General features: G+C 51.2%; 1 protein-coding gene across 2 annotated transcripts; it reads right to left on the bottom strand.

Annotated features, from left to right (window-relative positions):
• Nucleotides 1-752: 752 nt before the first annotated feature.
• LOC101733834 (5'-nucleotidase domain containing 2) lies at nt 753-22,312 on the bottom strand. Of its 2 annotated transcripts, XM_031901304.1 has the most exons (14): nt 21,133-22,312; nt 19,524-19,708; nt 15,430-15,504; nt 12,118-12,173; nt 11,222-11,315; nt 10,594-10,722; nt 9,591-9,651; nt 9,318-9,420; nt 7,956-8,057; nt 6,057-6,138; nt 5,433-5,519; nt 3,721-3,861; nt 1,802-1,866; nt 753-1,518 (listed from the first exon to the last, which is right to left on the bottom strand). In XM_031901304.1, the coding sequence occupies exons 1-14, from the start codon at nt 21,812-21,814 to the stop codon at nt 1,257-1,259; spliced, it is 2,124 nt and encodes a 707-aa protein (XP_031757164.1). In that variant the 5' UTR covers nt 21,815-22,312; the 3' UTR covers nt 753-1,256. The 2 variants fall into 2 exon arrangements, with proteins under 2 accessions (XP_031757164.1, XP_031757165.1); XM_031901305.1 differs by lacking the exon at nt 7,956-8,057.
• Nucleotides 22,313-23,042: the final 730 nt, after the last annotated feature.

Below are 23,042 nucleotides of genomic sequence, written 5' to 3'. Positions count from 1 at the left end.
GCTAGGCTGACCCAATAGGGAACTGAAGCCTGTCTGTGCTTGGGTGACTGCTGGGCTATGATTGGCTCTCCCCCTCCTACAGGGACCGTTAGGACACGCCCACCCCTCATTAGAAACACAGACAGGGACCTGAGAGGATCTATAGGGAGCCCCAATAAAGGGGCCATTATTAAATCATTTAGCCCAGAGTGGCCCTAATGTGGCCCTTTTATAGATATTTGTAACCCCAGCTGTTGTATAATACTGCAGGTAAGTGGCCACTTCACCCCTTGTATCGGTTACTGATTGCTTTATATGTTACTCTGTATGTCCAGTGCATGAAACCCACTTATTGTACAGCGCTGCGGGGTATGTTGGCGCTTTATAAATAAATGTTAATAATAATAAAGGAGAAGGAAAGGTACAAACTCAGTAGGTTTATCAGAAAGGTCTGTGTAAATACAGCCATAAGCACTCACAGAAACAGAGTCCTCTATCAAAAGAAACACAGGATTTCTTGTCTTCCTTTGTGTCACATGTTCTTCTGTGTCAGACTTCCTGCTCTCAGAAATATCCTTCAGGGCATGGGCATGAGTCTGCTCAGTTTGCTCTTCTCTCCCCCTCCCTTCTGCTCTCTCCCCCTCCCCTCTATGCTGTAATCTGAGCTTCCAATGGCTATAACTGCAGCAGGAAGCTACTGAGACCAAGCTAAAATGGCAGCTGCTATCTTAAACAAGCAGAGGGAGCTGCTAGGGCTGTTACTCAGGCAGGTAAAGCTTTCTGCAGAATAAATATAGGGTTCTAGGTGGCACTAATGTGGCAGCAAAATGCCTTTCCTTATCCTTTAAGCCCAAATATTTTCTCAAATGCAGTCTATTGGCCCGTGGGTATCACTGGGCCACAATTTCTCTTTGGGGAAGACCCCCTGATCATGTGTCATAAATGTTAAGTCACACCCACCATGCAGGGTGTAACGGAAATGGGAAAAGAGAATCCCTTCATCCTCCCCCAGGAAATAGGAGGTTCTGCCGGGTCTGAAATGGGAAAGAAGAGTTTTGGGGGTTAAGGGGAAGCTGAAGCGCCTTATAAATTGGGCAAAGTGAGGAGATCCAGTTGCATTATTGGTGCGGCGGTGTAATTACTGGAGGCCGGACTTTATTAGGGAACCCAATTAGAGAGGAAACAGAACCAATGTGCCAATAATTAACAGGAAACGGGTCTGGCCTGCCCATGATGCACTTGGGTCACTGGCATTGGATTGGACCTTACTGCTTACATCATCGGATTTGTACCATTTCATCCAGGAAGGGGGTCTTCATGCAGCCGGTGCAGAGCTGGTCCATCCAGAGGGGGGCTTCGTGCTGCAGGGGGGTCCGGCGGGGGTAGAAGGTGAAGTTGATATCATAGTTCAACAAGCAGCTGATAGAGGACATGTAAATATCAGAAAAGCGGACCAGCCGGCGGGAGAAGTAGGTGGGATTGTGGAACGTGCGGAAAATGCTGCCGAACTGGGGGTTGAACAGGTTCTTGGTGAGGGCCCTGAGAGGAGAAAGAGACCTGTAAATAAGGGAACACCCCCCATAGCCAACTGGACCCAACAACTGAGAGTTCTACCAACAGCAACACTGTAGCATGGTGTAAATCCCATACACAAGGGGTCACTCAGCAGAGTCATTGTTGGGCCAATAGATGCCCCTCATAGCCAGAAAGGCTTCTCTTGGACTCTCCCGGGGCACCGTACCGGCTCTCTAACAGTGACTAGCAGGCTACAGATTATGGCTAATGGATTATATGTAGAATTCTATCCCACAATCCCATGCACCTGAGCTCCTGACGCTCCTGCAGCCATTCCAGAAGAACCTGCTTGGACTCGGCATCTTGGTGCATCTGCAGGGGAGTAAGAAGAAGATTTGCTGGTTGGTTCCCAGGCATCAAGGAAGGTTCTGTAGGTTCTACAATAGCTTTACTGGTTGGTTCCCAGGTATCAAGGGAAGTTCTGTAGGTTCTACAATAGCTTTACTGGTGGTACCAGGTATCAAAGGAAGTTCTGTAGGTTCTACAATAGCCTTACTGGTTGGTTCCCAGGTATCAAGGGAAGTTCTGTAGGTTCTACAATAGCTTTACTGGTTGGTTCCAAGGTATCAACGGAAGTTCTGTAGGTTCTACAATAGCTTTACTGGTGGTACCAGGTATCAAAGGAAGTTCTGTAGGTTCTACAATAGCCTTACTGGTTCCCAGGTATTAAGGGAAGTTCTGTAGGTTCTACAATAGCTTTACTGGTTGGTTCCAAGGTATCAATGGAAGTTCTGTAGGTTCTACAATAGCTTTACTGGTGGTACCAGGTATCAAAGGGAGTTCTGTAGGTTCTACAATAGCCTTACTGGTTGGTTCCCAGGTATCAAGGGAGGTTCTGTAGGTTCTACAATAGCTTTACTGGTTGGTTCCCAGGTATCAAGGGAAGTTTTGTAGGTTCTGCAATAGCTTTACTGGTTGGTACCTGGTATCAAGGGAGGTTCTGTAGGTTCTACAATAGCTTTATTGGTTGGCTCCCAGGTACCAAGGGAAGTTCTGTAGGTTCTACAATAGCTTTACTGGTTGGTACCTGGTATCAAGGGAGGTTCTGTAGGTTCTACAATAGCTTTACTGGTTGGTTCCTAGGTATCAAGGGAAGTTCTGTAGGTTCTACAATAGCTTTACTGGTTGGTACCTGGTATCAAGGGAGGTTCTGTAGGTTCTACAATAGCTTTATTGGTTGGCTCCCAGGTACCAAGGGAAGTTCTGTAGGTTCTACAATAGCTTTACTAGTTGGTTCCCAGGTATCAAGGGAAGTTCTGTAGGTTCTACAATAGCTTTACTGGTTGGCTCCCAGGTACCAAGGGAAGTTCTGTAGGTTCTACAATAGCTTTACTAGTTGGTTCCCAGGTATCAAGTGAAGTTCTGTAGGTTCTACAATAGCTTTACTAGTTGGTTCCCAGGTATCAAGGGAAGTTCTGTACGTTCTACAATAGCTTTACTGGTTGGCTCCCAGGTACCAAGGGAAGTTCTGTAGGTTCTACAATAGCTTTACTGGTTGGTTCCCAGGTATCAAGTGAAGTTCTGTAGGTTCTACAATAGCTTTACTGGTTGGTTCCCAGGTATCAAGTGAAGTTCTGTAGGTTCTACAATAGCTTTACTAGTTGGTTCCCAGGTATCAAGGGAAGTTCTGTAGGTTCTACAATAGCTTTACTGGTTGGTTCCCAGGTATCAAGGGAAGTTCTGTACAATAAGGTAAAGGTGGGGCTCCTGCTGTAGAAAGCTCTAGCAGTGTTGGACAACGTGAGCCGCTTTATGCTCCATGTGGGCATTTAACCCTTAGTGCCAGGCCTTGGGCGCCCTTTGAGGATTCTGGGAGCAGGGGCATCTGCAGAGCCAGTGGAAACTCAAGGGGAAGTTCAACTTAGAATGAATTCAAGTGTCAATGTGCCCAGTTATCTCTATCTCTTAATCCCGCCCCTATTCTCTTTGTCTTCCTGTCTGTCAGTCAAACCTTTAACTGGTTGCCAGGGGAAGTGGGACCCTAGTGACCCAGTTCCAAAGGTTAAAGTCCAAACTGCAAAGATTCTGTGTGATGGCAGGGGGGCACCATAGGCGCTGGGTGATTGGGTGAATGGGTGACTGGGCAATTGGGTGACTGGGTGATTGGGTGACTGGGTGACTGGGTGATTGGGTGACTGGGTGATTGGGTGACTGGGTGCTACTTACCTGCATTCTCTCCAGGAGGCCGGTGAGTGCCTGCTGCCAGGTGAGTGAGTGCATGTACTGCTCACTGTTTATTATCCGAATCTCGGCCTCCAGCTCCGGGACAATGGCGCCGGTCCTCCAGCCGTGTCTCACCATCAGGTCCTATTGGGAAGAGCAGGACACGGGGGCATCAGCACCCACTCTCAGTGTAAGTGGGAGGGGAGGATAAGGGGTAAGTGGGAGGGGAGGACAGGGGTAAGTGGGAGGGGAGGATAAGTGGGAGGGGAGGACAGGGGTAAGTGGGAGGGGAGGATAAGTGGGAGGGGAGGATAGGGGTAAGTGGGAGGGGAGGATAGGGGTAAGTGGGAGGGGAGGATAAGTGGGAGGGGAGGATAGGGGTAAGTGGGAGGGGAGGATAAGGGTAAGTGGGAGGGGAGGATAAGGGGTAAGTGGGAGGGGAGGATAAGGGGTAAGTGGGAGGGGAGGATAGGGGTAAGTGGGAGGGGAGGATAAGTGGGAGGGGAGGACAGGGGTAAGTGGGAGGGGAGGATAAGTGGGAGGGGAGGACAGGGGTAAGTGGGAGGGGAGGATAAGTGGGAGGGAGGATAGGGGTAAGTGGGAGGGGAGGATAGGGGTAAGTGGGAGGGGAGGATAAGTGGGAGGGGAGGATAGGGGTAAGTGGGAGGGGAGGATAGGGGTAAGTGGGAGGGGAGGATAAGTGGAGGGGAGGATAGGGGTAAGTGGGAGGGGAGGATAGGGGTAAGTAGGAGGGAGGATAAGTAGGAGGGGAGGATAAGTGGGAGGGGAGGATAGGGGTAAGTGGGAGGGAAGGATAGGGGTAAGTGGGAGGGAGGATAAGTGGGAGGGGAGGATAGGGGTAAGTGGGAGGGAAGGATAGGGGTAAGTGGGAGGATAAGGGTAAGTGGGAGGGGAGGATAAGGGGTAAGTGGGAGGGGAGGATAAGGGTAAGTGGGGAGGATAAGGGTAAGTGGGAGGGGAGGATAAGGGGTAAGTGGGAGGGAGGATAAGGGTAAGTGGGAGGATAAGGGTAAGTGGGAGGGGAGGATAAGGGGTAAGTGGGATGGGGAGGATAGGGGTAAGTGGGAGGGAAGGATAGGGGTAAGTGGGAGGGGAGGATAGGGGTAAGTGGGAGGGGAGGATAGGGGTAAGTAGGAGGGGAGGATAAGTGGGAGGGGAGGATAGGGGTAAGTGGGAGGGAAGGATAGGGGTAAGTGGGAGGGGAGGATAGGGGTAAGTGGGAGGGGAGGATAAGGGGTAAGTGGGAGGGGAGGATAAGGGGTAAGTGGGAGGGGAGGATAAGTGGGAGGGGAGGATAAGGGGTAAGTGGGAGGGGAGGATAAGGGGTAAGTGGGAGGGGAGGATAAGTGGGAGGGGAGGATAAGGGGTAAGTGGGAGGGGAGGATAAGTGGGAGGGGAGGATAAGGGTAAGTGGGAGGGGAGGATAGGGGTAAGTGGGAGGGGAGGATAGGGGTAAGTAGGAGAGGAGGATAAGTGGGAGGGGAGGATAAGGGGTAAGTGGGAGGGGAGGATAAGTGGGAGGGGAGGATAGGGGTAAGTGGGAGGGGAGGATAAGTGGGAGGGGAGGATAAGGGGTAAGTGGGAGGGGAGGATAAGTGGGAGGGGAGGATAGGGGTAAGTGGGAGGGGAGGATAGGGGTAAGTGGGAGGGGAGATACAGACTTTCACTTACTGCCCTGTTGCCCCAGTACTTACAGCCAGGTCACTGTACAGATGGTCCCCGAAATAAAGCACCTTGGATCCCCTCCAGCCGGTCAGCTGAAGGAACTCAAACAGGTTCCCCTAGAGATTCATGGGAAGAATCATTCATTGGTTGTAAGTGTGCCACCCCCCCACAGCTACAGGGGCCCCACACCCACAGCTACAGGGGCCCCACACCCACAGCTACAGGGGCCCCACACCCACAGCTACAGGGGCCCCACACCCACAGCTACAGGGGCCCCACACCCACAGCTACAGGGGCCCCACAGCTACAGGGGCCCCACACCCAAAGCTACAGGGGCCCCACACCCAAAGCTACAGGGGCCCCACACCCACAGCTACAGGGGCCCCACAGCTACAGGGGCCCCACACCCAAAGCTACAGGGGCCCCACACCCAAAGCTACAGGGGCCCCACACCCACAGCTACAGGGGCCCCACAGCTACAGGGGCCCCACACCCAAAGCTACAGGGGCCCCACACCCACAGCTACAGGGGCCCCACAGCTACAGGGGCCCCACACCCAAAGCTACAGGGGCCCCACACCCAAAGCTACAGGGGCCCCACACCCACAGCTACAGGGGCCCAGAGCCCCATCCCCCCTTTATTTCCTTATTTACCTGTTTGTAAATTTTGCCTTTTTCCAGGCAATTAATCTTGTCCCACTGCAGCGCCCCCTTCTCATCCAGTCTCCGGAACGGCCTGGAAACAGGAGGGTAAAGTCCAAATGGTCTGGCACAGCCCTGGCACTGCCCACACTGGCACAGCCCTGCCCCTACCCACACTGGCACAGCCCCACCCCTACCCACACTGGCACAGCCCCTACCCACACTGGCACAGCCCCACCCCTACCCACACTGGCACAGCCCCTACCCACACTGGCACAGCCCTGGCACTGCCCACACTGGCACAGCCCCTACCCACACTGGCACAGCCCCTACCCACACTGGCACAGCCCCACCCCTACCCACACTGGCACAGCCCCACCCCTACCCACACTGGCACAGCCCCTACCCACACTGGCACAGCCCCTACCCACACTGGCACAGCCCCACCCCTACCCCCACTGGCACAGCCCCTACCCACACTGGCACAGCCCCACCCCTACCCACACTGGCACAGCCCCTACCCACACTGGCACAGCCCCACCCCTACCCACACTGGCACAGCCCTACCCACACTGGCACAGCCCCTACCCACACTGGCACAGCCCCTATCCACACTGGCACAGCCCCACCCCTACCCACACTGGCACAGCCCCTACCCACACTGGCACAGCCCCTACCCACACTGGCACAGCCCCACCCCTACCCACACTGGCACAGCCCCTACCCACACTGGCACAGCCCCTACCCACACTGGCACAGCCCTTACCCACACTGGCACAGCCCCACCCCTACCCACACTGGCACAGCCCCTACCCACACTTGCACAGCCCTGCCCCTACCCACACTGGCACAGCCCCTACCCACACTGGCACAGCCCCGCCCCTACCCACATTGGTGCAGCCCCTCCCCACCCACACTGGCACTACCCACACTGGCACAGCCCCTACCCACACTGGCACAGCCCCTACCCACACTAGCACAGCCCCTACCCACACTGGCACAGCCCCACCCCTACCCACACTGGTGCAGCCCCACCCCTACCCACACTGGCACAGCCCCTACCCACACTGGCACAGCCCCTCCCTACTCACACTGGCACAGCCCCTGCCTACCCACACTGGCACAGCCCCTGCCTACCCACACTGGCACAGCCCCTCCCTACCCACACTTGCACAGGCCCACCCCTACTCACACTGGCACAGCCCCTGCCTACCCACACTGGCACAGCCCCACCCCTACCCACACTGGAATTATGGATCAGTGATCACTATTGGGCTGTAGGCTAGTGATGTGAAAGTAAACCCGCTCCCAACCCATGCCCAACCTGGCCCATCCTGAGCCAACCTGACCCAACCCATGCCCAACCTGGCCCATCCTGAGCCAACCTGACCCAACCCATGCCCAACCTGGCCCATCTTGAGCCAACCTGACCCAACCCAAGCCCAACCTGGCCCATCCTGACCCAACCTGACCCAACCCATGCCCAACCTGGCCCATCTTGAGCCAACCTGACCCAACCCATGCCCAACCTGGCCAATCCTGACCCAACCCATGCCCAACCTGGCCCATCTTGAGCCAACCTGACCCAACCCATGCCCAACCTGGCCCATCCTGATCCAACCTGACCCAACCCATGCCCAACCTGACCAATCCTGAGGCAACCTGACCCAACCCTGCCCAACCTGGCCCATCCTGACCCAACCAATGCCCAACCCGGCCCATCCTGACCTAACCCATGCCCAACCTGGCCCATCCTGACCCAACCCATGCCCAACCTGGCCCATCCTGACCCAACCCATGCCCAACCTGACCCAACCCAGCAAGGCACCTGTAAGTACCCAGTGTCCAGTTCTGCAAGGGGCCACCATAGGGGGAGTGGCCATGTAACACACGGGGGGAGGGGGGACGTACTTGCGCCAATCAGTGAAGAAGGCGGGTTTGTCGGCCTTTACAATGATCACATCGAAGAGATCCCGCCAGTCCCCGCCCACCATGTGCTTCATCCCTTTATCCCTGTAAGGAAACCAACCTTCATCCATCATGTGACCCATATCCTGCATGCACACACAGGGGGGTTATGGGAACATCCTGGGGCACAACTGGGGGTCACTCTAACCCAGAAATATCTCCATTTTCTGGGGTGATAAATCCCTTCGGGTAACAACAACTGCCCTCGCCCCATCGGCACCGAGACCAATTCAAGGGGAAGTTTGAGTTAAAATAAACTTGAAATACAAAGGAGAGAGCAGAATCCAGCCTCCCCTACAGCCCCATGATATGAGCAACTGGCCCCCTCCTAGGGCAAAATGTCATGGAATCATCTAACGCTACCTACCCTAGGGCACTACCTTCCCTGGGGCATTAGCTACGCTGGGGCACTACCTACCCCCAGGGGCATTACCAATGCTGGGGCATTACCTACCCCCTGGGGCATTACCAACGCTGGGGCACTACCTACCCCCTGGGGCATTACCAATGCTGGGGCACTACCTACCCCCTGGGGCATTACCAATGCTGGGGCACTACCTACCCCCTGGGGCATTACCAACGCTGGGGCACTACCTACCCTGGGGCATTACCAACGCTGGGGCACTACCTACCCCCTGGGGCATTACCAATGCTGGGGCACTACCTACCCCCTGGGGCATTACCAATGCTGGGGCACTACCTACCCCCTGGGTCATTACCAATGCTGGGGCACTACCTACCCTGGGGCATTACCAACGCTGGGGCACTTCCTACCCCCTGGGGCACTACCAATGCTGGGGCACTACCTACCCCCTGGGGCATTACCAACGCTGGGGCACTACCTTCCCCCTAGGGCATTACCAATGCTGGGGCACTACCTTCCCCCTGGGGCATTACCAATGCTGGGGCACTACCTACCCCCTGGGGCATTACCAACGCTGGGGCACTACCTACCCTTGGGCACTACGTACCTCAATTCCATGGACAGGACTCCCATTTCCGACATAGTGAGTGGCCCTAACTAGGAGCCCGTTGCCCCCTGTACATACCCTTACATACAATATAAATACATTGGGGCCATATTGTGATGTTTTTCCAGCCTTCAAATAAAGTAATTTCTGATTGGCTGGATAAAACCACTTGGCTTTTTTTTACTAAAGCCAATAGCTGATGGCCATAGTTAAACATCTGAATGAGAAATGACCCCCAGTACCTTGTACCCTCATGGTTATTAGCCAGAATCTCCTGCTGCCCCTCTTCATAAAGGGCTAATGGGGCCCAACTCTGGGGCAGAATGATACTCACACAAAGCTGAAGGGGCTGTTGGTGATGAGGAAAAGTTTCTTCTTGTGGTTCAAGAGTCTGTTTAGCACCGCGTAGACCTCGTCCCCATGGAGAATCCGGTGCTCTGCCGGGAGAAGGATATTGCCCATTGGGGCATTACTTGTAATTATGGTGTGGTGGGGGCTGGGGTATCTCCAGGATAATGTTACATGGGGGAAAGGCTGGGAGGAGTCCTACAGAAATATATAGCCTGGATATGGGGGGATATTAATATGGGGCACCAAATACCCATACCCATGTCCTTCTCGATCCACGTGTAGACCAGCCCCCTCACATGAACATCTTTTATGGAATCCTATGGGAACAGAAGGAAATTAGCGGCTGGGGGCACATTCCTAGGGGGAGGCGGGTCAGTTCTTAGTGGGTAGAATGTCACTTCCTGCTTGGGAATGTCACTTCCTGCTTGGGAACGTCACTTCCTGCTTGGGAATGTCACTTCCTGCTTGGGAACGTCACTTCCTGCTTGGGAACGTCACTTCCTGCTTGGGAACGTCACTTCCTTGAGTGGAAATCAGCTTTAAAGTCCATAGATTTCCATAAGTGACAACATGTATTATTTTGGCCGGTACCGGTACCAATACCAGTGGAAACAGTGGCAGAACAATTTGGCCAGTTACCGTGGAAGGATAAATGGGGAAAGATATGGTCGGTACCGGCGGAAGGATAAACAGGGAGGGATATGGCAAGCTGGAGGAGAGGGTTGTGGTGGAAAGGACATGGCCAGTCACAAGAAAAGGCCACGAAAATGTAAAAGTAGGGCAGATTAGCCCAGTACCATGGGAAGGTTATACCGATGGGTTTGGCCAGGTCCCAGGGTGGGTCATGCGGTGACCTGATGAGAAGAACTCATCAGGATCCCTCTGAGGTGACCTCTGCCCAATGTAGATGGACAATCTCTTCTATGGAAAGAGAGACTTCTAGAAGCTTCCGTAGGGAATATATACAAATTACAGGAGCTGCCAGAGCATTCGGATAGTGGAAGTTTGTTTGGGTTCAGACCAATTCTGTGGGGCAAACAGGTGACAGTTGGGCCCCTAATTGAGATGTTACACTCAGGATGTGAAGTCTCAGAGAGACAAGTCCATTAAAAGAGACATACTGAACTGCGGAGTATTGGTGTCTCTTCCTTCCCCTCCCGTGGCAACCCCCCATTTATTAGATACAAAGGGGTTCAATAAGGGATTTTGTGGCCAGTAATGAGCAGGTAAGTGAATGGGGGGCATCAGGGAGAACCTACCGTGATGTCCTTGTAGAGATGCACCGGGTCAAACTCAATGTTATTGCTGATAAAGAAATCGGTGACGGACAAGATGAGACACATCTCCGGCAGCGAGAAGACATCCATGAACTGCTTCATCGACGGACCCTGCCCAGAACATCAGCAGAGTAAGGTCCTCAGTGTTGGGCAGTGCCCCCCCTTAGGGTTTGGGACCAAGTCAAGGCCAAGTTCCACCCAGTAGCTGTTGGGGGCTATGGGCAACTGGCAGTTTGGGCATCTGAGGGCAACGTTACCTTCTTTACTGGTCAGCAGCTACAGTAGGCTGCCATCATCCTGCCCCCGGTCCCCCCTATACTCATGGAAGTACCCCAGGCCCATGTACTGACCCATGGAGCTAGCGATCAGTCATCAGCCATCACACGAGGGGCCAATCAGAACACACAGCCATCACACGAGGGGCCAATCAGAACACACAACCATCACACGAGGGGCCAATCAGAACACACAGCCATCACACGAGGGGCCAATCAGAACACACAGCAATCACACGAGGGGCCAATCAGAACACACAGCCATCACACGAGGGGCCAATCAGAACACACAACAATCACACGAGGGGCCAATCAGAACAATGGATGGGCGTTACCTTCCCATAGAAATCACTCATCTGGAAGAGGGGAATGTGTTGGGTTCCCCCATATAAATCTCTCAGTTCTTCATCAGGAACCGGGTTTAAACCCCTAGAAAGAAACAGCGAATGAAATAAAAACTATCAGTGGCCACAAGGGGCGCTCTCTAGGTTTGTGTTGGAAACTCACAGCTAAAGAGACAGTCGGATATAATGTGATTACACAGAAAAAAAGAGATTCCGTCTTAAATACAAACAAAAACCCATAGCTACCCATAGCTACCTGTAACTAACTACCCTAACCCACACTAACTACCTGTAACTAACTACCCTAACACACACTAACTACCCATAACTAACTACACTAACATACAATAACTACTTATAACTAACTATCCTAACACACACTAACTACCTGTAACTAGCTGTAACTAACTACCCTAACCCACACTAACTAGCTGTAACTAACTACCCATAACTAACTACACTAACCTACAATAACTACCCATAACTAACTACCCTAACCCACACTAACTACATGTAACTAACTACCCTAACCCACATACATAACCCCTCCCTCAGATACAAAACCCCTCCCTCAGATACAAAACCCCTCCCTCAGATACATAACCCCTCCCTCAGATACAAAACCCCTCCCTCAGATACATAACCCCTCCCTCAGATACATAACCCCTCCCTCAGATACAAAACCCCTCCCTCAGATACATAACCCCTTCCTCAAATACAAAACCCCTCCCTCAGATACATAACCCCTCCCTCAGATACAAAACCCCTCCCTCAGATACATAACCCCTCCCTCAGATACATAACTCTGCACCCCCATGTTCCTGGGGTTCATACAGAATCTCACTGTGTTACAGGAAGTGGCCCCGCCCCCCAGTGGGGGTCATTACCTGTAGGCCGTTCCCAACTGAACGTAATGAAACGCGTCGATCTTCATCAGAAGGCTCTGCCCAAGAGAGACGCAATTAGCAGCGACCCACCGCCATCTTGGTTTAACCCTTTCATGGCAGAGATGTTCTGAAACAGAAGAACAGGAACAGCGCCTCCTGTCTGTAGATTAAATGCCTTTATGGCAAAGTGTTTGGGGCAAATAACAACAGCAGCAACGTTTCAGGTCACATGACCTTTTATCAAGCTAATTGGCAATTACACACAGCCCCTTGTATCCCCTGTGCTCCCTCTAGTGGAGATGTTCCTGTATTACAACAATGTATCAAACAGCAGTGGAGCTGAGTAGACACTCATGTGTTACAATGAAGTGATCAATGTGTATCTTTAAGTGTTAGTTGAACTGCAACACAATACCCTTATACATTTTAAAAAACATAAAAAATGAAATTAAAAACAAAGGCCAGGATAAGAGGAGAATAAGGGAGAAAGAGAGAAAAGATTGTTTTATCTAAAGATTGGTCTTAAGTCATATTCTTTATTCAGCCCTAAAGGACTTAACGTTCCCAGTTTACGTACCCAGTAAGCCTCTCTATATAGTAATTCCTTTAGTCTATTTCCTCCTCTTGGGCTCAACTATTCCAACAACTTGAGCTTTCAGCTGATTCACTCGGTGTCCGTATTCAATAAAATCATCTTTTTTTCCTCTGTTAATTGCTGACTTATGTTCTTCTCATCGTTTGCCCAACATATGCCAGCCCACACGGGCATTTGCCCAACATATGCCAGCCCACACGTGCATTTGCCCAACATGTGCCAGCCCACACGGGCGTTTGCCCAACATATGCCAGCCCACACGGGCATTTGCCCAACATATGCCAGCCCACACGGGCATTTGCCCCACATATGCCAGCCCACATGGGCATTTGCCCAACGTATGCCAGCCCACACAGGCATTTGCCCCACATATGCCAGCCCACATGGGCATTTGCCCAACATATGCCAGCTCACATGGGCATTTGCCCAACATATGCCAGCCCACATGGGCATTTGCCCAACATATGCCAGCCCACATGGGCATTTGATGACATATACTGCATAGGTTGAGCAACACGAGAATCTCCCATGTAACCTGACTGCATGACCTTTCCTAGGGGGATATATCCCCTCTCCTACTTGTACATTTGAGTTGCAATTGTAACATGGAAAAGTGCCTTGTTTCCTTCTCATATCATCTCTATGTAACACTGTTAGTTCCCAAATCTGATCCTACTAAATAGTTACCCACACTCCTCCCTTTCTTGTAAGCAATGACTGGGGGCCTAACCCTAATACACCCCTTTATATATGGCAAATTGTCTCGAACCAGTGACCAGGGTCTCCTTAGAATTTGAGCAACATGTTTGGCTGGCATATGTTGGGCAAGTGCCCGTGTGGGCTGGCATATGTGGGGCAAATGCCCGTGTGGGCTGGCATATGTGGGGCAAATGCCCGTGTGGGCTGGCATATGTGGGGCAAATGCCCGTGTGGGCTGGCATATGTGGGGCAAATGCCCGTGTGGGCTGGCATATGTGGGGCAAATGCCCGTGTGGGCTGGCATATGTTGGGCAAATGCCCGTGTGGGCTGGCATATGTTGGGCAAACGATGAGAATGGTTCGTGAACGGATAAGAGAACATAAGTCAGCAATTAACGCAGGAAAAACAGATGATTTTATTGAATACGGACACAGAGTGAATCAGCTGAAAGCTCAAGTTGTTGGAATAGTTGAGCCCAAGAGGAGGAAATAGACTAAAGGAATTACTATATAGAGAGGCTTACTGGGTACATAAACTGGGAACGTTAAGTCCTTTAGGGCTGAATAAAGAATATGACTTAAGACCAATCTTTAGATAAAACAATCTTTTCTCTCTTTCTCCCTTATTCTCCTCTTATCCTGGCCTTTGTTTTTAATTTCATTTTTTATGTTTTTTAAAATGTATAAGGGTATTGTGTTGCAGTTCAACTAACACTTAAAGATACACATTGATCACTTCATTGTAACACATGAGTGTCTACTCAGCTCCACTGCTGTTTGATACATTGTTGTAATGTAGGAACATCTCCACTAGAGGGAGCACAGGGGATACAAGGGGCTGTGTGTAATTGCCAATTAGCTTGATAAAAGGTCATGTGACCTGAAACGTTGCTGCTGTTGTTATTTGCCCCAAACACTTTGCCATAAAGGCATTTAATCTACAGACAGGAGGCGCTGTTCCTGCTCTTCTGCCCCAGGATCTGCCGGTGGGAAGTGGCCATTGGGGAACCTGCACTGCTTCTAACTAATCACAAGGCTTGGTGCTGATTACTACTCTCCAAAGAGATGTTCTGAAACCCAACCCAGCAACAGGCTGAGCCCAGAACCCCTTATGGGTCAGCACTAAGGGAAAGCCCATTCCTGATTGGTTATTCCCCCATCACCTGTATCACTGGGTGCAGCTAGGCCCAACCTCTCACCCCAAAGGGACAAACAAACGTCAGCCAATCACAAGCAGTGACTTATCTGTAGGCGTTCCATTTAAAGGGGAAGTTATTTAATTGTTTCTATTAGTTGTTCCTAACCCTCCTATTGTGTTGCTTTCTGGTTATTGGGGTGCTGCCCCCGACTCCCCCAATCACAATACTAAGATGGTGCCAGGCTACATTTCTTACTGTTATACAGTCCATCTCCTATTCATCAAGCTGATTTACAAACCACCAGCTGGTTTCTAGCGGAGTTGGACCCCTAGCAACCAGGCAGCCATAGGAATGATGGACTGGAGCAGAACAAAAAACAATTTATAAACCACAATAGTAAAAACTTAAATCCAATTGCAAATTGTCGAGGAAAACTCTTTTCTTCATCACGTTAAAAGTGGATTTTGGGTGAACTTCCCCTTTAACTGTAAAGCCGCTTCACTCCCATTGGTTCTGATCCCAAGAGGAGGTTCTACAGACGGTTCTGTTTTATTTCCATTCAAGCCTGGATCAGCTGGGGCAGATTTGGGGTGCAAGTTTGGGGTCTCACCTGGTTCCCCCACTAATTCTATCATTCCCAGAGGCATGATGGGATGAGACAGTGGCTGGGAGGCTATAGTGATGGCACAATGGGCCAAGGAGATGGCTGCTGTGGGGCGGAGTCTGCTGCCTGGGGGCGGAGTCTGCTGCCTGGAGGGGGCAATTGGATCTCTTGGTTCCAGTGGAGCGGCTGTGGGTCTCACTGCTCCCTAAGGCTCCGGTCGGGGTCAGATCCCATTTGCCCCCCCCATTCCCCATTAGTCACAATAGGAAATGTACCTTCTGGATGTCGTAGTGGAGCCCCCTGATGGCGAATCCCGGGATATACTCATATCTGCCGATCCCCTCGGGGTACTGAGAATAAATACACACAATCAGGGGGTGCTGAATGGAAATGGGGGCCCCTGGTCCCTGATTGGCTTGAGCCCTTGCTTATATGTAATGTGCCACACAGCACCCTGACTGAGCCCCCCCCAGCACCAGAATTGCCCCAGATATAGAACCCCCCCATACTTGTTTATATTGGAGAAGGGGCCCCCCATACTTGTTTATATTGGAGAAGGCCCCCGATACTTGTTTATATTGGAGAAGGGGCCCCCGATACTTGTTTATATTGGAGAAGGGCCCCCATACTTGTTTATATTGGAGAAGGGCCCCCCATACTTGTTTATATTGGAGAAGGGCCCCCCATACTTGTTTAAATTGGAGAAGGCCCCCCATACTTGTTTATATTGGAGAAGGGCCCCCCATACTTGTTTATATTGGAGAAGGCCCCCCCATACTTGTTTATATTGGAGAAGGGCCCCCCATACTTGTTTATATTGGAGAAGGGGCCCCCCATACTTGTTTATATTGGAGAAGGCCCCCGATACTTGTTTATATTGGAGAAGGGGCCCCCGATACTTGTTTATATTGGAGAAGGGCCCCCATACTTGTTTATATTGGAGAAGGGCCCCCCATACTTGTTTATATTGGAGAAGGGCCCCCCATACTTGTTTAAATTGGAGAAGGCCCCCCATACTTGTTTATATTGGAGAAGGGCCCCCCATACTTGTTTATATTGGAGAAGGGCCCCCCATACTTGTTTATATTGGAGAAGGGCCCCCCATACTTGTTTATATTGGAGAAGGGCCCCCCATACTTGTTTATATTGGAGAAGGGCCCCCCATACTTGTTTATATTGGAGAAGGGCCCCCCATACTTGTTTAAATTGGAGAAGGGCCCCCCATACTTGTTTATATTGGAGAAGGCCCCCCATACTTGTTTAATTGGAGAAGGCCCCCCATACTTGTTTATATTGGAGAAGGGCCCCCATACTTTGTTTATATTGGAGAAGGCCCCCCATACTTGTTTATATTGGAGAAGGGCCCCCATACTTGTTTATATTGGAGAAGGGCCCCCATACTTGTTTATATTGGAGAAGGCCCCCCATACTTGTTTATATTGGAGAAGGGCCCCCCATACTTGTTTATATTGGAGAAGGGCCCCCCATACTGTTTATATTGGAGAAGGGCCCCCCATACTTGTTTATATTGGAGAAGGGGCCCCCCATACTTGTTTATATTGGAGAAGGGCCCCCATACTTGTTTATATTGGAGAAGGGCCCCCATACTTGTTTATATTGGAGAAGGGCCCCCCATACTTGTTTATATTGGAGAAGGGCCCCCCATACTTGTTTAATGAGAAGGCCCCCCATCAACTGTTGTATGATTGGAGAAGGGCCCCCCATACTTGTTTATATTGGAGAAGGGCCCCCCCATACTTGTTTATATTGGAGAAGGGCCCCCCATACTTGTTTATATTGGAGAAGGGCCCCCATAACTTGTTTATATTGGAGAAGGGCCCCCCATACTTGTTTATATTGGAGAAGGGCCCCCCATACTTGTTTAATTGGAGAAGGCCGCCCCATACTTGTTTATATTGAGAAGGCCCCCATACTTGTTTATATGGAGAAGGGCCCCCCATACTTGTTTATATTGGAGAAGGCCCCCCCATACTTGTTATATTGGAGAAGGGCCCCCATACTTGTTTATATCTGGAGAAGGGCCCCCCCATACTTGTTTATATTGGAGAAGGCCCCCATACTTGTTTATATTGGAGAAGGGCCCCCATACTTGTTTATATTGGAGAAGGGCCCCCATACTTGTTTATATTGGAGAAGGGCCCCCCAGTACTTGTTTATATTGGAGAAGGGCCCCCCACAATACTTGTTTTATGATTGGGAGAAGGGCCCCATTACTTGTTTATATTGGAGAGGCCCCCCCATACTTGTTTATATTGGAGAAAGGCCCCCCATGAACGTTGGGTTTATATTGGGAGACGGGCCCCCATACTCTGTTTATATTGGCGAAGGGCCCCCATACTTGTTATTATTGGAGAAGGGCCCCCCATTACTTGTTTTATAATTGGGAGAAGGGGCCCCCCATACTGTTTTATATTGGAGAAGGGCCCCCCATACTTTGTTTATATTGGTAGAAGGGCCCCCCATGACTTGGTTTATATTAGGAGAAGGGCCCCCCATACTTGTTTATATTGGAGAAGGGCCCCCCATACTGGTTTTATAATTTCGGAGAAGGGCCGCCCCAGTACTTGTTTATATTGGAGAAGGGGCCCCCCTACTTGTTCATATTGGAAGCAAGGTGCCCCCCATACTTGTTGTATACTTGGAGAAGGGGCCCCCCATACTTGTTTTATATTGGAGAAGGGCCCCCATACTTGTTTTTATTGCAGAAGGGCCCCCCATAACTTGTCTTATATTGGAGAAGGGCCCCCCATACTTGTTTATATTGGAGAAGGGCCCCCCATACTTGTTTATATTGGAGAAGGGCCCCCATACTTGTTTATATGGAGAAGGGCCCCCCATACTTGTTTATATTGGAGAAGGCCCCCCATACTTGTTTAATTGGAGAAGGCCCCCCCATACTTGTTTATATTGGAGAAGGCCCCCCCATACTTGTTTATATTGGAGAAGGGCCCCCCATACTTGTTTATATTGGAGAAGGCCCCCCATACTTGTTTATATTGGAGAAGGGCCCCCCATACTTGTTTATATTGGAGAAGGGCCCCCCATACTTGTTTATTATTGGAGAAGGGCCCCCTATACTTGTTTATATTGGAGAAGGGCCCCCTATACTTGTTTATATTGGAGAAGGGGCCCCCATTACTTGTTTATATTGGAGAAGGGCCCCCCATACTGTTTAAATTGGAGAAGGGCCCCCCATACTTGTTTATATTGGGAGAAGGGCCCCCCATACTTGTTTATATTGGAGAAGGGCCCCCTATACTTGTTTATATTGGAGAAGGGCCCCCATACTTGTTTATATTGGAGAAGGGCCCCCTATACTTGTTTATATTGGAGAAGGGCCCCCATACTTGTTAATATTGGAGAAGGGCCCCCCATACTTGTTTATATTGGAGAAGGGCCCCCCATACTTGTTTGTATTGGAGAAGGGCCCCCCATACTTGTTTATATTGGAGAAGTGCCCCCCCATACTTGTTTGTATTGGAGAAGGGGCCCCCCATACTTGTTTATATTGGAGAAGGGGCCCCCCATACTTGTTTATATTGGAGAAGGGCCCCCCATACTTGTTTATATTGGAGAAGGGGCCCCCCATACTTGTTTATATTGGAGAAGGGCCCCCCATACTTGTTTATATTGGAGAAGGGCCCCCCATACTTGTTTATATTGGAGAAGGGCCCCCCCCATACTTGTTTATATTGGAGAAGGGCCCCCCATACTTGTTTATATTGGAGAAGGGGCCCCCCATACTTGTTTATATTGGAGAAGGGCCCCCATACTTGTTTATATTGGAGAAGGGCCCCCCATACTTGTTTATATTGGAGAAGGGGCCCCCCATACTTGTTTATATTGGAGAAGGGCCCCCATACTTGTTTATATTGGAGAAGGGCCCCCCATACTTGTTTGTATTGGAGAAGGGGCCCCCCATACTTGTTTATATTGGAGAAGGGGCCCCCCATACTTGTTTATATTGGAGAAGGGACCCCCATACTTGTTTATATTGGAGAAGGGGCCCCCCATACTTGTTTATATTGGAGAAGGGACCCCCATACTTGTTAATATTGGAGAAGGGCCCCCCATACTTGTTTATATTGGAGAAGGGCCCCCCCCATACTTGTTTATATTGGAGAAGGGCCCCCCATACTTGTTTATATTGGAGAAGGGGCCCCCCATACTTGTTTATATTGGAGAAGGCCCCCCATACTTGTTTATATTGGAGAAGGGGCCCCCCATACTTGTTTATATTGGAGAAGGCCCCCCATACTTGTTTATATTGGAGAAGGGGCCCCCCATACTTGTTTATATTGGAGAAGGGCCCCCCTCACTATTGCCATAGAATGGGGGGGTAACAGACCCTGTAGTGCTGGATGAGGAGGTCCCTGGCGGTGCTGAAGATCATGTGATGCAGGGCGTCGGAGTATTGCGCCAACGTGTAGTCGTAGTCGAAGCCGTAGATTTCAATCTCTGCCAGGCTGATCTCATTGTTGGCGCAGATCATATTGGGGTTCAGCAGGTTGCACACCCCCGGGGGGAGCAGATCTGCAACACAATCGGCTTTGGGTTTAGCCCTCAGCATTACACGCTGCACCCCAAATCCTTGTGGGTAGGAAATTCTATGCTGGGGTCTCGGGGGCGGGGCAATGCCTGGCATCGCTGGAGTCCTGGGTTCAATTCTGATGAAAACCCCCCTTCTTTGGTGGGGGGGTCAAAAAAAGTTGGGTTTTGTTATGTAAATAAACGTTTTTTGTAAAAGCATTTTGGGGTGCCCTTCTTTTCTCTTAGATTTTATACATTTTTGGGGATCTTACAGGGGCTGGGAAAGGGGCTGATGTGAATGGGATAGGGACCTTAGATTGTAAGCTCACTGGGGCAGGGGCTGATGGGAATGGGATAGGGACATTAGATTGTAAGCTCACTGGGGCAGGGACTGATGGGAATGTGTTAGGGACCTTAGATTGTAAGCTCCCTGGGGCAGGGGCTGATGGGAATGGGATAGGAACCTTAGATTGTAAGCTCACTGGGGCAGGGACTGATGGGAATGTGTTAGGGACCTTAGATTGTAAGCTCACTGGGGCAGGGACTGATGGGAATGTGTTAGGGACCTTAGATTGTAAGCTCCCTGGGGCAGGGACTGATGGGAATGGGATAGGGACCTTAGATTGTAAGCTCACTGGGGCAGGGACTGATGGGAATGGGATAGGGACCTTAGATTGTAAGCTCACTGGGGCAGGGACTGATGGGAATGGGATAGATAGGTTAGATTGTAAGCTCACTGGGGCAGGGGCTGATGGGAATGGGATAGGGGCCTTAGATTGTAAGCTCACTGGGGCAGGGGCTGATGGGAATGGGATAGGGACCTTAGATTGTAAACTCACTGGGGTAGGGGCTGATGGGAATGTGATAGGGACCTTAGATTGTAAGCTCACTGGGGCAGGGGCTGATGGGAATGGGATAGATAGGTTAGATTGTAAGCTCAGTGGGGAAGGTGTAGCTCAGCCAATGAGTATCAGGGCTAATGCCAGGCTAGCGGATGGCAGAGGACATGTGACATGGGGGGGGGGGCTATTTATAGATCTCAGGGGGGGTAACTCGGATCAAGTGTCTGAGCTGAATTCTGAGCTCCTGACCCGCTAGATAATTCCGGCCCAATACACAAATGTATGGAACGAGGGGTAACAGCACTCCTGCCCCTGGGATTTGCCCCAATTCCATCACCCACTGAATATCTGGAAGGGGCAGAATAAGAAAAGAGCAGAGATTTGTTGGTTGCTCCTCCCCCAGTCAGAACCAGAACCAACCAGCAGAACCAGCTCTTGGCAGGTACAGAGTATTTTAGGGTATTTACCCTAGTGGGCGTGTCCCTATATAACACTGGCCAATCCCGTTCCTAGTGGGCGTGTCGCTATATAACAGGAGCCAATCAATCTCCTTTCCAGTTGGACCGGTTGGGACCAAGGACTCACCGTGAATGAGCTTCTTCATCTCATGGTACCGGCCCCACAGTTGCGCTTTGGTACCGACCGTCTCATGGTGATCCTGGCCGGTACCAGCATCCTGGGTCGCCAGTTGGGCCCTCGGTACCAGGGGACTGTGCCCCTCAGTCATTGGCTGATCCTGGCCGGTACCAGCATCCTGGGTCGCCAGTTGGGCCCTCGGTACCAGGGGACTGTGCCCCTCAGTCATTGGCTGATCCTGGCCAGTACCAGCATCCTGGGTCGCCAGTTGGGCCCTCGGTACCAGGGGACTGTGCCCCTCAGTCATTGGCTGATCCTGGCCAGTACCAGCATCCTGGGTCGCCAGTTGGGCCCTCGGTACCAGGGGACTGTGCCCCTCAGTCATTGGCTGATCCTGGCCGGTACCAGCATCCTGGGTCGCCAGTTGGGCCCTTGGTACCAGGGGACTTTGCCCCTCAGTCATTGGCTGATCCTGGCCGGTACCAGCATCCTGGGTCGCCAGTTGGGCCCTCGGTACCAGGGGACTGTGCCCCTCAGTCATTGGCTGATCCTGGCCGGTACCAGCATCCTGGGTCGCCAGTTGGGCCCTCGGTACCAGGGGACTGTGCCAGAGAGCAGAGAGGATTCCTCTTTCCGTTCTGCCTTTAGTACAAGGGAAGTGAAACCCAAATCTCCGGCACAGAGAGGCCATTGGGTCAGTACCTGAGTCAGGCGGAACGATCCACTTGCCCTGTGCCCGGGGGGTGCCACGTTATGCACCCCAACGGGAATGTTCCAGTTACACGTTCTGGACTCCCCGACTCCTACACTCCAACGCCTGAGGGTTCTACTTGGTTCTGTGGGACCCACTCTGAGGTGTAGGGCTCAGTGCAGCCGCTTGTTTGTATCTGAGCACTGCTGTCTGGGTCTGGTACCGGGGGGGGTCCGGTGACTACTGGTACCTTCATATGATCCCTGTGTGTCCTGCCGGGCAGTGATTGGCTGAGCCCTGCGACTAGAATAGCTGCTCTCTGCGCTTAGAATAGCCTGGAACTCTGTGCCAACGGGTCAGAACATCTACTCCCAGCAGCCGGGCCCCCAGCCACTCTATGTGCAGGAGATTGTGATACATCCGGCAGGTACAGTGACAGTTACACATAACTATAAACCCAGTGAGAATGAGGGATGAATGGATATTGGGGAGTTGTATCAGGAGTCAGAACCAGCAGTGCAGGGAAGGGAAAGGGACAGACACAGTGACAGTTACACATAACTATAAACCCAGTGAGAATGAGGAATGAATGGGTATTGGGGAGTTGTATCAGGAGTCAGAACCAGCAGTGCAGGGAAGGGAAAGGGACAGACACAGTGACAGTTACACATAACTATAAACCCAGTGAGAATGAGGGATGAATGGATATTGGGGAGTTGTATCAGGAGTCAGAACCAGCAGTGCAGGGAAGGGAAAGGGACAGACACAGTGACAGTTACACATAACTATAAACCCAGTGAGAATGAGGGATGAATGGATATTGGGGAGTTGTATCAGGAGTCAGAACCAGCAGTGCAGGGAAGGGAAAGGGACAGACACAGTGACAGTTACACATAACTATAAACCCAGTGAGAATGAGGAATGAATGGGTATTGGGGAGTTGTATCAGGAGTCAGAACCAGCAGTGCAGGGAAGGGAAAGGGACAGACACAGTGACAGTTACACATAACTATAAACCCAGTGAGAATGAGGAATGAATGGGTATTGGGGAGTTGTATCAGGAGTCAGAACCAGCAGTGCAGGGAAAGGGACAGACACAGTGACAGTTACACATAACTATAAACCCAGTGAGAATGAGGAATGAATGGATATTGGGGAGTTGTATCAGGAGTCAGAACCAGCAGTGCAGGGAAGGGAAAGGGACAGACACAGTGACAGTTACACATAA

The sequence above is a fragment of the Xenopus tropicalis genome, chromosome 4 (assembly GCF_000004195.4).
Source record: "Xenopus tropicalis strain Nigerian chromosome 4, UCB_Xtro_10.0, whole genome shotgun sequence".
NCBI classification, from domain to species: Eukaryota; Metazoa; Chordata; class Amphibia; order Anura; family Pipidae; genus Xenopus; species Xenopus tropicalis.
This window is presented reverse-complemented; position numbering and strand designations above follow the sequence as displayed.

Excerpts from the sequence above, each read along its gene's own strand:
- LOC101733834 (XM_031901304.1), bottom strand. The coding sequence starts at position 21,814 with ATGGCCTCTCTGTGCCGGAGATTTGGGTTTCACTTCCCTTGTACTAAA. Across the intron at positions 12,174-15,429 it reads TCCACTACGACATCCAGAAG|AGCCTTCTGATGAAGATCGA; the intron begins GTACATTTCCTA and ends TCTCTTGGGCAG. Across the intron at positions 1,519-1,801 it reads CAGGAGCGTCAGGAGCTCAG|GGCCCTCACCAAGAACCTGT; the intron begins GTGCATGGGATT and ends TTCTCCTCTCAG.